Genomic DNA, 17165 nt, shown 5'->3' on the forward strand with positions numbered 1-17165 from the left:
AACATTCATGGGTTGTAAACGGTTCGATCATAACCGGTTATGGGTTGTAAACAATTCGGGGTATCAGGTTTTTATCGGGTTTGAAAGTACTCGGTTTGGGTTGTTTCTCAGTTTCGAGTTGTATCAGTTTGACTTGATAACGGATACGTTTCATTAACAATTTGAAAACTAATATTTGGATCGATTCAGTTTCAGGTTTTAAAAAATCGGGTCAAATCAGGTCAGTTTACGGTTTTAAAATAACGAGTTGTTAGCGGTTCAGTTTCTTTTCAAAACAGTTCGGGTTCACCAGTTCGGGTTAGTTTTTGACGGATTTAATTATATGTATACTCCCTCCGTTTTTAAATACTGGCTCCATTTCTCCATGCGCGGAGTTTAAGGAGAAATTGGATAAAGTAATAAAATATGGAGGTAGTGGGAAAAATTGTAATAAACCAAAAGTAGTGGAGAGAATTGGAGGAGAGAGAATATAGAATTAATATTGTTAGGTCCACTTGGTGAGAGAAATTAATTAAATATTGTAAAAGCTTTCCAAATAAGGAAATGAAGCAAGTATTTAAAAACGGCTGGAAAAAAAGTGGAGCAAGTATTTAAAAACGGAGGGAGTACTTGTTAGAGTCATTTCAAAATTACGAGTTGGTAAATATTACTCCCTCCGTGTTTTTTTTAAGTGACACAGTTTGACCGACACAGAGTTTTAGAAGATTTTATTGACTTTAATAAAATAAGATGTTAGTAGGGTAGGTTGGAGGAGTGAGAAATGATAAAGTAAAAGAATATGGGAGGAAGTGGAGACCATAAAAAGAGTGAGAAATGATAAATTAAGAGATAGTGGGGTGAACATATATTATAAAAATATAAGGAATTTCTAAAAGAAAAAGTGTTTTACTTAAAAAAAATACGGCCGGAAATGAAAAGTGTGTCACTTAAAAAAAACACGGAGGGAGTAATACGCTAATATACCAATCAAACTGGAATACTTGTGAATTGATGGACTATAATTTTCTAAAGCTAAAAGATGAATAATAACTTTGACGTACAACAAGTTGAGAATTCGAAAGGTCAAATCTAAATTTGAGTAAAAGCTGTTAAACTTTTCACTACAATATAAAATAAAACAAGATATTGTTTCGGAACCAAATAAATGATAGACCCCTTTTATGCCCCTATTTATTGGCACACGCTTCATTTCCCCTCCTAAATTACAAAAAACAAGGAAAAATAAAACTGACCAACTTCCTTCTTTCTTCTTCAATTTCCCCTATAAATATTCCACTAAAGTAATTTCATAATTATGAAGAAAAAAACCTTGATAATAATGGAGAAAAAAAGACAAGTAATGTTAGTATTATTCATACTATATTTTGGTATAGGAATTAGCCATAAACTAAGAGAAGAAGAAGAAGCAGATCGTATAGTATCACTTCCTGGTCAACCTAAAGTAACATTTCAGCAATTTTCAGGGTATGTAACGGTTAATCATGTTGCTGGAAGATCCCTCTTTTATTGGCTCACTGAAGCTGTTTCCAACCCTCTTTCTAAGCCCTTGGTCATCTGGCTCAACGGAGGTAAGTTTCTCGATCAATCTATATCTCTACTCGTATATTTCTATTACTGTACCTCCGTTTAGATTTAGTTGTCACATTACTAGTTTGTATTATGTCCACGAGTTTGTAAATTGTACTTGGAGGAGGGACTAGGGAGTATGTATGAATATATAAATGCACCTAAAGTCATGATAATTTGTTATTTTTTATCTTTTTTGTTAGAGTAAATTGGTGTTGGTTAAGTGGAAAATAAAGCCGTTTTGTTAATTTCTGAGGAAAGGGAAACATAATTTCTCCTTTCATTTAGTGTTGAGTGGTTATTGTTAGTGTAAACTTGTAAAAAAAAAAAAAAATTGGATGTTAAGGGCATAAAGTCATTAATTAGGGATTTTTTTTATTTCGTTTACTTGAATTTCTGCATGCTAATTAATCTCATACTTATATATTAGATTAGAAGTAGCTTAAGTTTTGTTTAATACAGAGTAAAATTAACATTTTACCTATATTCCTACATTCTTTTTCACTCATGTCAAAACCTAAACTATATACATGTAGCAACAAATAAAACGGTCTAAAACATTAAGCCTTTTACAATTAGCATGGAAGACATTTTTTTGCTTCTAGGTGTACCTTCAGTGTTTATTTACTTGAATTGTAAAACACAAAATAAAAAGAATACATTTCCACTTAAAAGTGTCAAGAACTAACTCGAATTGAATACACTACTTAATTAATCCAATTAGAATTGTCACATATTTAGACCTGTATGAACACAATTATTTAACATAATTCAAATCCGAACTAAAACTAACCCGACCCAACCTGAATCTAAACACCTCCATTTTTACCCTTGGTATAACTCCTCTGCAGTTTTGCACTGTAGTACAGTATAGTGGTATCAACTATTTAGTGAAAATGAAAGGGGAAATAATGCAAAATTGTCCCCACGTACCTCCTCACTACACATCTACCACTTGAAAAATACGAAGTACACAACAAAGTTTGAAATCACAGCCCGCCTAACGGCTTAAGTTATAAATGCTGATTTTTTTATTTTACATTTTGAATTTCTGCATTAGTTAAATCTTTTTTTGGTACACTAGATTTTTTTATTTTTTATTTTCTATTTAACGTATAATTATCAATCACTTCGTATTTTGGTAGTTAGTCAAAATGATTTATGTCACTTAAAATATTCTATTATATGAAGGAAAACTTGTGCTCTTGAAATTTTTGTTTTTTAAAAAAAAATCACTGTTTGAAAAAGCCTTAAAATATAGGGTCAAAACTATATTTTCAAAAATGTTTCTCTTTAATTAATTATATTGATTGATGGGATCTTCAAGGTTTTGATGATGGTCAAACTTTTTTTTTTTTTTTTTTTTTTTTTGATGATAGTCAAACTAAAGAAAATCAAATGTGTTTTATAGGAGTATACTCATTTTTTTTTTTTTGACGAGATCGGAGTATACTCATTTAATACGAATTTATATGTAACTTATTTATTGCTTAGAAGAAAAAATAAATTAATTAAAAAGTGTGGCAAAGGCTACTAATTCCTGATTTATTTGTTCATTTATGTTATTTTTAATGGGTAAAATTCCAATTCCCTGACCACATGAACCGTGGGATTGTGGGAAGCATCTTTCCTATATATCTAGGTAAAATGGTGAAAAAATGACTATTGTCTTATATTTCAAAGCATAGTTTGCTCACTTTTCACATAGATGTCATACAACGTTTTTTTATCTTACGACCCTCTATAATTATTATCATGTCATTATATATTACCCTATGCAGCCTTGCCATGCGTAATTACGAGTATTTCAATAGTACGATAGAGTTAAATCTATAGTACTTCTTCCACTCCTTTAAGATTGTTGTAGGTAAAGAAGATCTTTTACTGGGTCAATTGAGACCTGACTCCTGTAAATTGTACTCCGTATTGATTAATTATTTATTCAACTTAAATAATCTTATTTTACTTATAAAATATTGCGGCGTATACGTAGTGATTAGTTATGAGGTAGACAAGATTGTACTTGAATGGAGTATCTGGCAATTATATATGGCAGTATAGTAATTGGCCGATAATTGTTGTTAACATTAATTCCAATTCCCACATCACCGCAAATTGTATCATAACTTATGACCTAACCACTTGATGAGAGAAATGGGTGTGTCCAGAAAACAATGACTGAATATAATGCATTAAACATGATGCATGTTGTTATAATCAGACAAAATCAATGCTTGCTGAGCAACCAAATATAAATCACGATCTCATTTATTATAATGTTCATAATCTGACTAGCTAGCTGATGAGATTGAGAGGTGCACCCTTTTAGGTCCATATGATCAACGCTTTTGCTTTTAGCTAACTATTACATTGATATAACGTTACTTTAGCTGGTGCAAGCTATTAGTAACTACCTCTATTTATTACCCAATCTTATCTTTAGTATTTCAAAACTCATCGTCGTATTAGACTAGATTACATCATATATGTACTCGCTTGTAAGGTGGTTTACTTTTAGATGTTTGGTTGACCTATAGAGTTATTAGGCCCTTATAGTTGATCATAAGGGTTTAAAATTATATGGAGTACTATGACTATGAAGTAGTGATATATTTCATGAAATAAGAAATCATGCAGTCCATGTACAGTTGAAGACTAGAATAATAGTATGTGAAAATTAGTGTGATCCCTAGTTTTAATTTAATTAGTTTTAATTTGTTTCAAAAAAAAAAAAAAAAAATTAATTAGTTTAAATTAATAATTTTCAAATATATTCTACTATCATGCTCTTGCATGATATAAATTATGATGTAAGATGTAACACCTTTTCCTCCTCTATAAAGAAATTGTTAAAACTTAAGTATAATACTATAATATATATGTGAGCTATCTAAATCAGTTTTTTTGATACGAGTATAATATTAATCAAATTGATAAAAATTTAAGGTGGAAACTTGCATATCATGTGTGTCACAGTTTCACTATATTCAATTATTCATAGTATTAATTCTCTGGCAAAAAGGAATAGTTGGTGTCTTGGACCAATCAAAATGTTGGTTGTGAAGACTGAAGAATCATAATTGTTCTTTATCTACTCGTTAAACATGTCTTCGGTTAATTGACCAAAACATGTGTATAACATTTACTATACGGTCTGTCTCTAGAACTAGAATACAGAAACTTTTTAATTTGGTAACCTTAGACAAAGGTTTTTCTTATTCATTTTACTTCTTTTGTATGCATAATACGTTATCACCAAAACACGTTTTATTTCTTGTAGAGAATACTTCTCGCTTTTGTATGCACATAATTTTAGGAAAATACTGATAGTAAAATTTTGTTACAAACGTCAATCTAATATTCTTGTGTAAGTTGTAAACTATTCTTTAGACCGTAGTTTGGAAAAAATGAATATTGCAACAAGGTATATTCTCTCTTTAAGGATATCTACAAAATCTAGCAAACAAAGTGCAATCATGAATGCAACAGTAAAATTGCGTCCACAATTCCACATCTAGTTATAAAGATATAAATGTGCCTCTTAAATGTCAATTTTTTTTCTTAAACTCGTACTGTTTTTGTCCATCTAAGCGTGCTTATCTTTTCCCATTAATATAAATATGTATTTAGCTTTAAATTCGACACGTATGTAATGAAAGTCTTGCTTCTCTAATTTTTTGATCAAAAGATGTTCATAAAATATGGAGTAATAACTCATCCACAAACTTAAAACTAATGGTCGAAACTCATTATTGGTTTTATATCCTATCATGTACTTTCATAGTGTAGCCCAAAAACCTTTGCACTTGAAGTGTTGATGCAGTTTAGGGCCTTTAGGCCTCCCATTATACTCATCACTAGATATTCTACAAAAGTGCATAAATGAGATTTAAACTTTTGACATAATCCGTATATGTCATCTGACTCTATTGTCAAAAAAAAAAAAAAAAAAAAGATGACTCTACTTTATACTATGTCCAAAGACCAACTTAACCAATGGTTAAACCCTGTAATTGATGTTTAATTTGTATATTTAGTTATTCCATGATATAATTAAAAGTGCATTGTACGTAGGTACGTAACTACTACGTAGTATCCAACGGTAGGTAATGCAGATGTATGAAAGTTAAATTAATATTGGTTGCAATAGGGCCAGGATGTTCGTCAGTGGCGTACGGTGCATCGGAAGAGATAGGGCCATTTAAGATAAATAAGACATCATCCGGATTGTACATGAACAAATTCTCTTGGAATTTGGATGCAAACCTTCTATTCCTGGAAACTCCTGCTGGTGTTGGCTTCTCTTACTCCAATACGTCGTCCGATCTCTATGATACTGGTGACCGCCGCACTGGTAAGACATCGTATCCCTAGCTATCATATTCTTTCAATTATAATTACGATTTATGAGTCACAAAAACAATATAAATGAATTTGAACCGCTTTTTAATCTTATATTACTATCATATACTTCGTATATGTTATGTTGATAACATGTTTTTTTTTACGGGTATTTTGATAATATGTTACAAGTTGTTACAAGTTTATGTTATGTTGATTTTGATAATATGTTACAAGTTTATGTTATGTTGATAACATGTTTTTTTGATGGGTATGTTGATAACATGTTACAAGGTCTAGAAAATGGTAAAATAAGCGTACGCTAGCAACCAAATATATTTTATAATAATAATAATTTAAACAAAAAAAAAACCACCTTTTGAAAGATATTTTTAAACGATAGAGTAGCAAATTCTACGCATGCAGCCAAGGATTCAAGGACGACGCATTTGCTGAGCGTGGATTTGCCCCACCCCCCACCAAGCCAAAAATGCCCATACCATTATCACGTTTAAGTTGCTCCACTTATATTGATGTAACACGCCCTCTTGGCATATACTGAGCATATATCTAGAGGTGTTTAAATACACTCAACCCGATCTAATTCGAAACCAACCTAAAAAAATATCTGAATTATTTCGACTCATGTGGACACAATAGTTTAGTACTCTTTCCGTTTTTATTTTTATATGCATCACTTTGATAATTGCACTATTCACATACCATGGTTGACTTAACTTTTTCACCTCTAAAAAATAAATAAATGTTATTATATAATATATCATTAGATTTGTCATAATGTCTAGTTTCATAATATAATTTAGTTATAATTTTTACTAATGCACAATTAAAGATATTAATGGTCAAAGTAGCGTTTCGGCAAATGTGATGGTCAAACTGATGCATATAAAAAAAACAGAGGGAGTAAAATACAATTTTAAATTTTGATACAATCGGACCCGGCTCACTGAACTCGATCCGAACATTTGAATTGACACCTCTTGATTTACCTTGTAATCCTATATATCCAACACACTCCACTAATTTTGAATTAATCATTGAATAATAATTTGAAATCGTAATGTGACTGCTAAGTGCTAACTACTAAAAAGTGATAGGAATGTAAGATAACTGTTAGTTATGAATGTCTGATAGTACAATGAAAGGACGGGAAATGAATCTCCCTCCTAGTTTATTTTCTTATTATGGGTAGATTGTAGAGTATAACAAAGCCTCACGAATTTCTTAACGAGGGAAGCAACACAACATTGTATAAGCATCTGTGAGTGTAAATGCACTTAATGTTCAAATTAAGAGATTGTTACAAATAATATAAAGATGTTGGCTTGAATAAACTTCACCATATTTGCATCTACTACTTCCGTCACAGATTATGTGTAACAATTTGATATAAAGCAGAGAGAGAAAATATCTAATCGTTGCACATAAAGCAGAGAGGGAAAATATCTAACGGAGGTTGTATAATGTTAGATTTTAGTTTTCCACTAATGAAAATTATCAATCATAAGAAATCACCATACATTTTCCCACGTGACTTACAGAAATGAGTGCTATTTGTGATTTTTAGTAATGACGAGATTAAGATTGGGCTTGAATATGGGTCCTACGAAATTTTCAATAGTGGGCTCATGTAATCACATCTCATGATCTAGAATCAAAGATGACACATGAATAGCTTATACGGCCAACTACCTAATTTATTGTTCAAACATGTAGAAAAATGATTAATTTTGTCCTTTTGAAAAGTCATATTCTCAATATTGTATTTTATATTTTTATTTGTCTCATTTTGTGAGAGTTTCTGGGTTTGTGTGGTACGGTGTAACTAAAATTTAACAAAAGAAGTATAACGCATGTATCCCACATAATAATTATATTAAGATATTTTTTTTCTTGTTTACTAATCAATTCGTCTTAATTAGGGGCTTGTCCCTCGTGTGCACCAAAAAAAAAAAAAAAAAAAAATCAATTCGTCTTAATTGACCCTTTTTGTAAGAGCATTTTATGTCAAATGAGGAAAGTAAAATTGTGTGGAAGGAGTACTTATTTAGTATCGTTGTCTCTATTTCTTCCTAGACATTGTTTCTCAAAATTTTAAATATAACTTGTTAATATCCTAGACATAGTTTCTCAAAATTTTAAATTTAACTTGTTCATATACGTTTGTTGGTTTAATTTGTATCGAAGTTGTGGGGGGAAAAATTATATATATTCCTAATCACAAATACGTGTGAATGCTTGATTGATTTTGTCATTTTTTTTTTTCCAATTTTAATTTGATGTGAATGTGATTAAAATTTTGAAACACATTTTGTTTAGTTACCAATTCAATGATGTTACTTGACTTTAAATCTTCAGTTCCAAACTAAAAATGTACAACTTCACAAGTGCTTCATAATAAATTGGGCTCTATTATTGCATTAGAATTATATGAATAAATAAAGTATGAATATGGAACTTCTAATAGACTAGTTTTAGATATTATACAATGTAAAATTTGAAATGCACAATTCTTATGGTCCTAAACTTGCACTTCATTATGGAATCTAACAAATTGGTCTCATGCTATTCAGCCAGGGACTCCTTGGCATTCTTGGTACATTGGATGAACCGGTTCCCACGCTACAAGCATCGAGAAATATACATAACCGGTGAGAGCTATGCAGGACATTACGTCCCTCAGTTGGCCAGAGAAATTCTAAGCTACAATGCAAACTCCAAGCATCCCCTAAATCTCAAAGGAATAATGGTAAATATTCTTGCACCTATTTTTGCTCCTTGAAAATTTATTTCAGTTACGAGTTTAAATTTTTTTTACATGTACATTCTTGAACTGCATTGTTTTTTCAGGTAGGAAATGCTGTTACAGACAACTACTACGACAACTTAGGGACCGTGACATATTGGTGGAGTCACGCTATGATCTCTGATAAAACGTTTCATCAACTGGTAAACACTTGTGATTTTCACCGGGCAAAGAACTCTGACGAATGTGAAACACTGTATTCTTATGCCATGGATAAAGAATTTGGCAATATCGATCAATACAACATTTATGCACCACCCTGCAATAACTCTGATGGCTCTGCTGCTGTTTCAACCCACAGGAGCATGAAGTTGCCTCACCGTCCTCATCATGTAAGTTCAAGTCTTAGACTGTTATGCTTACACCAGTATAAGTCTGAAAGTTGTGTTACATAAGTGAGTTCTTTCTTTGATTCCTGTCAGATTTTGAGAAAGTTATCTGGGTATGATCCATGTACCGAAAAGTATGCTGAAACATACTACAACAGGCCAGATGTGCAGAAGGCTCTGCATGCTAATACCACTAAAATTCCGTATAAGTGGACTGCCTGCAGGTGAGGTTAATTCAATTGTTTAGCTGTAAATACATACATTAATCTGTAATATATCAAGCAGAGTTGTGAATTTTGAATTTCTTTCTATATAGCGAAACTTTGAATAGGAACTGGAATGACAGTGAGGCCTCGATTCTTCCTGTTTATCGCCAGCTGATGGCAGCTGGTATACGAATCTGGGTTTTCAGGTATGCAAATTTGTTTAGAAATAAGTAATGCATTGCTTCAGAGTTGTGCATTTAAATACATTATTACAGGAGAATGCGCGATTTATATACTGTCATTTATTCAACTCTTAATGCATTGCAGTGGAGATGTTGATTCAGTGGTGCCAGTAACAGCTACTAGGTATTCTCTTGCACAATTGAAGATGAAAGTTAAAATTCCATGGTATCCTTGGTATGTTAAGAAACAGGTTAGTAAATAAAACGCGCTCCAACTTATTGCATAATCCGTGTATAACAGAACTCCAAGTAAAAAATTATCATATGATATGCCTAATTGTTCTGTCATGTATTTTTTTTTCCCAAGGTTGGAGGATGGACAGAGGTATACGAGGGGCTGACATTTGCGACTGTAAGAGGAGCAGGGCACGAAGTGCCGTTGTTCAAGCCAAGAGTGGCCCTTGAGCTATTTAGAGCATTTTTGAGAGACAAGCCTCTCAGTAAGTCTTGATCTAACATGGTTTAGCATCAGCAATATATTAGAAATTCATTGTCACCAAAAGTGGTGGTATGATTTCGTGACACAATCCTTTGTAACAAACAAGAAAAAAATTGTTTGGAAAATAACATGTTGATTTAAAAGAATTAAATAGGGTGCAATTAGAAAAGTTTTTAGCTCTTTTAAAGACTTCAAAATTTGTATTGGTTAAGTAAGTGTATCATTAAAATTGGGGATTTTTTCTTTGTTCTTGTGATAGTGATAGGTGAATGATGTATGAAATATTTGGCTTGAGAATTAGAAGCTAAGAAATAACATTTATTCCAAATTATAGCCCTTGCAGCTTAACACGAAGTAATTTATATGAAGTGCTCTATAACGAAGTCTCGAGATAGTTTTTGTCCTAAAGTTTCTTCCTATATTAACGGGGTGATAAATACTGTACGATGCATTTGTTATCAATTGGTCATAGAATTTCGTTTTATGAAAAGGAAAAAAGAAGTGTGCATTATATTGACCAGGCATTACCTAGTTTTGACACTACAAATTCAAGTCTTGTACAATTGTTTTTCCAGTCAAAAGACTCGAACAATCAACTGTTGTTCTAGTCTAGTAAAAAGACTCAAACATACTTTGTTTATATTTTAAATTCAGTCTTCAAAGAAATTGGAAGATGATTCAAATACTGCACCTAGCGAACTTTAATTTGAATACTGTATGAATACTCCAATTTTTGCTTGACTCTTGGTTGTATATTAGACTGACATTACACTTAAATACACCCAATATATTCAAAGGTCAACTTTATTGTAAAACTTCAAGCTAAGTCCCCTTTACTATTTTTAACGAAAAATGTATACTAATGATTATTGAAGAAAAGAGTTTTTCAAGTAATTTTCTAAATGAAAAATTAATAATAAAAAAGGGTAATTTTTCTAAATTATAACTATTACATTATTTTAATCATTGGGATTTGATAAGCCTTTTATAAGTAATCTATACTAATATATTAAAAGGCGTTTCTAACAACGTCTACGTGTTACGTAAGCTCCTTTCACTACGCCACGATATCCATTCAAGTACTCATTACGCTACGTGGCTCTCCTTTCCATTGAATTTCATTGCAAGTCATTAAGATTTAAACTTACAACTTCTAATTCTAAAACTAAATATCTTACTACCAAGCTATGTGATTATTTATGTAATCTTTTGGATACAAAATATTAATATGTAAAAAATGACAATATGAATAACAAACTTAATTACTAGAAAATTAAATCATAAATTACAATGCATATTAATGATTAGCTAGTTTCATGTAATAACCCGGGGCATCGCCCGGGCCAAAAAACTAGTTAATTATTTATATAGAGACTTTGATGAAGAAATTTATATGAAACAACATGATAGTTTTGTTCAACTAGGAATGGAAGATAAAGTGTGTAAACTAACACTACAAGAAAAATGTCTTTTTGTAGCGATTGTACATTTGCTACAATGCAAGTATGTTTGTGAAATAATTAAGGAAGTCGTATCATTTTACAATCACCATGGTTTTCACATATAAAATCGATATGGAAAACATAACAATACATATCCACACTATTTTTACACATTTATATAATTTTGAGAAATCGTATCATTTACAATCGCCACTAAATCCCAAAAATCGATACAAAAAGTCACCTACATTGTAAGTTGCGACACCTATTTTGTGAGCAATGCTTGGTTAAATTAAAGCATTGAATCCCACCAAAACCAACCCAATAGAGTATGATCAGTTTCATGAAACTTCCGAAATTTAAAAATCACTCATCACATATTTAGGATTAATTTGTGCCACCGTCTTAATGAGTACTCCTTTTATAGGAATTGAGAGCAATTTTTCTTTCCATCCATTAAGCTTCTTCCATATCCTCTCCTTCAAACTTGCAAAAATTGTCTTTTTAGACTATTTAATGATAGTTAGAAGGCGTATATTCTTCTTGTAATAAAACCATTTTATTTTTAAAAATTCCTAATTTAAATACATTTTAGGTGCATATCTACTCTTAATTGCTTATAGATTTAGAGGTCTTATGTGCATATTTACATTATTTGCTTAGGTTGTGCTCTACCACTTTTTCGTTTCTGTGTTTTGATGAATTTCAGATGATTTACATACAAATGGATTATGGTTGTCTAATCTTGAGTATAATAATCATGGAGTATGAAGAAATATTGCTCAAGGATCTCATCAACTCATGTCTTCGAGGCAAAGTTGGGATAGAATGAAGCAAAATGTTGATGAAAGACTTGACAAATATGTGTCCCCTACACTATTTTCATCATAAGTTTTGATGTACAAATGATAATGGAATTAATCTAATTGCATTGGAAAATAAACTTCAAGATATTTCCAACGATATATTACACACTTCTAACAAAGCTTCATATCTTAAGTTAGGACCGTTTAAAGATGAGCTACGCACGCAAATACATCCATGCCCTGACGAGTGAACTAAGGCACTTCCGTGCCTTTTAGTGGCATGTGCGTGTGTGGGCAATTTTTGGACGATTTATTTCGTTTTTATTTCCTTAATTATCCTAAACTCCTAGCTTTATTATAAATACCTCTTGGTTTTATTATTTCATTAGCCATTAGTTTAGAACCCTATTTTTCTCTCCAGTCTTATTTTATTCAGTTCAAGCAATATATTTTCTTCTTTCCTTTATTTTATGTTTGTTTTTGTAGACACCTGATTATGTCTCCACAAAATCCAAACCTAGTGATGAATATCTTTCACGTTATTGATTATCGAACGAGAAAAAATGTGGAAGGGTCTCATGATGCACCTGTTTTTAATAAATATAATATTTCTTTCTGTTTTCGAAAATAATTCTTTTTGTACCCTATTTATGAAAAATTTCTAGTCCAGTTTATTTTGGTCCATGATAAGGGACCAATAATGGTGTAGTTAGATGGAGCTCGAAAAGTGCTTTCCAACGATATATTATAAGCCCAATTCCGATAAACAGTGAGGAAGTTATGGCCAAAATACTAAATTGGACCCAAAATGAATTTTATATATAGACCAATGATCAAGTAGAGGACCCAGTAATTATTATTCCTAAAGTCATTAAAATTGACTTTAATCTTCTAGAATAATCTAGAAGGTTCTTTTAAATTCTAGTGGAATTAGGAGTAATAATTATACTTTTATTTAGAAAAGATAATGAATTTAATTTGGAATAAAACAAGTGTTTTAATGATAAAACTGACTTTAATTGTGATAATTACGGAATCTAATTACCTAATTATATTGGGAAAAGGACTCCATACAACATTTTTATCATATCCGCGCCATCGCGCTGCGAGGAGTCTATCGCATCACTATCGCGTCGTGATAGATCTATCGCATCGCGATGGGAGCAGTTTTACTTTGAGAAGATTTCAAACTCTTTATTATCATTTCTGGACAGTTTTCTCTATAATAGGGGCGTTATTCCCGATTTTTCAATCACCAACAATCATCAACAACTCTCATCTCTCTTCTCTCTCTTAAGAGAAGCTTATTCTTTCTCTCTCATGCTTTCTAGCCTAACCTTTTTCTAAACACCATACCGCATTCACGAGTCTTAGACACACCTGCTAGCCAAACTCGAAGTTGCCTTCGCCCTCGACGTGAAAGGTTGCTAATTTCTGAGGGTTTGGTACCAATTCTCTATTTCCATTATTATTTAAATTAATTGTATAATTTAATATTTTAATTGAAGTTTACTAACGTGTGTATTCTTTTAATAGAAAGAGATACGAGACATCAAAGTAAGTTATTAGCTTACTTCCTTCTTGTGGAGAGCATGCTGAGCTTGTATTAATTCCTAGTATCATGTTAGGATATTTTTATTGCTTTCTAGTATCATGTTTATGGTGCTTCTATCATGTTAGGGATAAAGCTTTAATTTGATCTTTTAATGTTTAGTAACATGCTAGGATTTTTTTCATTAATCTTGTTAGTATCATGCCTTGGATCTTATTATTATACTTTGACGATGATATTATTTTTATGATGATGATTTGTTGTGTCATTATTATTGTTGTTTGATATATATTATTATTGTTGTTTGATATATATTATTATTGTTGCTTGATCACGCCTATTCTGCAAGTTTAAAGGGAATTTGTACTTGAAGTTACACCTAAATAACATAATTAATAGTTTGCTTTAGGCTAATATAAATTTAATTAATTGATCGCCAATAATAGATTTATTTATGCATTAATAATTAACCAACATAGATTAAACAGGTTTAGGGCTAACCTATTGATTGTATGTTAGTCAGAAAGCGCACATGAATATGAGAAGAATAAAGTAGAGGCCTATTTTAGGATGGATTCAATCTCTTTTAGGTTGGATTTGTACCTTCATCCCCAAATATCCAATCATGGTTCCAGACTATTATGGAGTTAGCGATCTCTAGGATCGTGATGGGGTGTAACCTTCACCCTATGAACGATTTACAAGTTCCTAAACTTGTTGGCAACTCTTTTCCTCTTGCTTCCTTCCCTTTGGACGCTACCATGCTTAAGTGCATGATTACATTAGGGTTCAAGTTTGGGATGCTTGAAATATTCCCTACAATGTTATTTTCTTTTATTATGTTAGAGTAGATTGTTGTTTTATGGTTAGGTTGAACCCTAGCCATGATTGATGCTTGACTTATTCTTGTAAATTCTAAATTAAAATCTTTCAAAAAAAAAAAACTCAATTAATTATTTATTTTGTTCATGCTTAATTAATTGTGCTCTTATGCCAAATTAGAGATAATTAGTAATGTTATTATTATTTGTTTTAATTGTAACGAGAGTTGTGTTTTAACGGATTTGGATAGATCAATTAAGGGTTTAAAGTTCATCACGAGAGTAGTTGTTGAATGGATGATTAGGGAGCTAGAGTAATGTGCTTAATGTCTCTACTTTGCATGATTCCACAAAATAGGCTTGATTGTGATTAGGGAAGTTATTGATAACTCGAGAGAGACCTTTGGTACTATCTAGGGATTACTTTTCCCTTTGAACATATAATTGATTGATTAGGGTAGGAACTTGTCTTGTATTCATTACACTAATGGTGATACTTAATTCTAGATATTTTTATTATTTTTAATTCTTTCGCTAGTAGTACAATAACTTCAACCTGATTGACTCGACTTGTTATAATTCATAGCAACCCAATATTGATACTACCTTCTCTGGATTGACCTTGACTTACCCTACCACATGTTAGGAGGATTACGGCCTATTCTCATTGACTAACTGAACTGAACTGAACTGAATTAAACTGAGCTGAGCTGAACTGAATTGAACTGAACTGATCGACTGAACTGAAATGAATATTTTATAAGAGAAAGAAATTAGGAGCTGAACTGAACTGAACTGAACTGAGTTCCAACGTAAGAGAACATGCCCGTAGTTAGGTTTTTATTATTTTTGTAAGGTGAACTATTTTATTATATTTCTTTCTCATTAACCCCACTTGAATAATAATTTTATTACTATGTATTTCTTTCTTCTACAAACCCCATTAAAGAATTATATATGATGGAAGTGGATTGGTTGAAGAATAGAATATTTTGAAAAAGCAAAAGTGAGTATAAGGAGGATATAGAAATGATATGAGGGGACCAATAGTGGGGAAGAAAATATTAAAATATTATTAAAAAATTTTAAAAAAGAAAATGGAGGAAATTATAAAATGCGGCCGCAAAGGGAAAGTGGAGCATGTAGTAAAATATAGGAAAAATTGCAAAAAACCACCTTTTATAACAACTTTTTTGTAAAAAAAAAACACCCTATAAATTTTTTTTTGTAAAATTACACCTAAAACCGCTTTTTTTTTGCAACATCAAACCTTAGTCCGGTTTCCGTCCTTTAAATTTGACTTGGTTTTCAGGTATTGACTTGCACGTGTTCCGGTGAGTTCCCCCTTTTCTTTTCTTTTTTTCCCAATTTACCCTCCATTTCTCCAATTTAACTTTCTCTCTCCTCCCTTCTTCTCCAACAAAACCCAAATTATTCACCATTGATGAAGAAATCTGCATTTTAAAGCATGAATTGTTGCAATTAACCTAATTTTGAGTAGGGTAAGTTGATTGTAAATTATATTGGGTTTTCGAATATTCTTATATTAGGGTTTGTAATTGAAAATTATGGTTCTTCGTTTTTGCCCACAAATGATGAAATTAGGAGTAATTTCGAGAGGCCAATGTACACCAATGTGGTCTTTAATTCATTTTTTTTGTTTTTTTTTTTTGGGTTTTGTATGTGCTTGCTCTATTAGGCTTCAATGGAGGAAGGGGATAAAGAGGTGAAGTGGGGTTTTTGGGTGGATGGGGCTGAATGAACGGGGTGGAATTTTCATGGGAGCATATTGGGTGAGATGGTGTTGTTGAGAGTGGTAGTGAATTAGTGGTGGTGGTGAGGTGGTGTTGGTGGGGGGCAGTGAGGTGGTGGTGGTGGTGGTGGTGAGGTGGTGGCTGTGAGTGAAAAGAGGAAAAAAAAGAAAGGAAGAATATCACGTGACCCACACGTGCAAAGTCAACGTCGGAAAACCGAGTCAAAACACCGGAAACCGGTTAAGGTGTTACTTCACAAAAAAAAAAAAAAAAGTGGTTTTAGGTGTGTTTTTACAAGAAAATTTTTATAAGGTGTTTTTTCACAAAAAAAGTGTTATAGAAGGTGGTTTTTTGCAATTTTTCCTAAAATATAAAGGGAGTATTGAGTATCCCTGACTGACAGAGTAACTCCTACAATATTAGCAGAGTAACCTGTATATTATTAACCAAGAAACCCCTATAACTCTAACCGAGTAACCCTATGGTGCCTAACCATACCATCATGTGGCCAACCATATATAAAAGTTAGTGATTCTCATTTTCAAAGGAATTTCCACTTCTCACTTTTTTTTGCTTTTATTAAATGTTAATCTAACCACTACATGCAAGTACATTTCTCATGAATTTTTAGGTCCTTTATATTATAAAATTCATTCTTTGTTTATTTAATTTTTAAAGGTTAGGAGAAGGACTAACCTTCATGGCTTTTTTGGTTCGGTATTTACGAGTATACACTTTATAAGCAATGAAAAAGAATAAGGGATCCCCATTTTTGAAGTATCTAAAGTGAAAATTAAACGCTAAATCTTAAGGTTGAAAGGTACTCGTAATTTTTTTAAC

The 17165-nt window shown here is 31.7% G+C and overlaps 1 protein-coding gene across 1 annotated transcript; it reads left to right on the top strand.

Moving 5' to 3' along the window:
* Positions 1 to 1189: 1189 nt before the first annotated feature.
* On the top strand, positions 1190 to 10234 carry LOC145595287 (serine carboxypeptidase-like 25). The gene is made up of 8 exons (XM_081651671.1): positions 1190 to 1568; positions 5717 to 5920; positions 8502 to 8677; positions 8779 to 9066; positions 9157 to 9287; positions 9380 to 9475; positions 9597 to 9702; positions 9819 to 10234. Exons 1-8 carry the CDS (start codon positions 1295 to 1297, stop codon positions 9960 to 9962), a joined length of 1419 nt encoding a protein of 472 aa, XP_081507797.1. The 5' UTR covers positions 1190 to 1294; the 3' UTR covers positions 9963 to 10234.
* The last annotated feature ends 6931 nt before the right edge of the window (positions 10235 to 17165 follow it).

The sequence above is a fragment of the Chenopodium album genome, chromosome 19, assembly GCF_948465745.1.
Source record: "Chenopodium album chromosome 19, dcCheAlbu1.1, whole genome shotgun sequence".
Lineage (NCBI taxonomy): Eukaryota > Viridiplantae > Streptophyta > Magnoliopsida > Caryophyllales > Amaranthaceae > Chenopodium > Chenopodium album.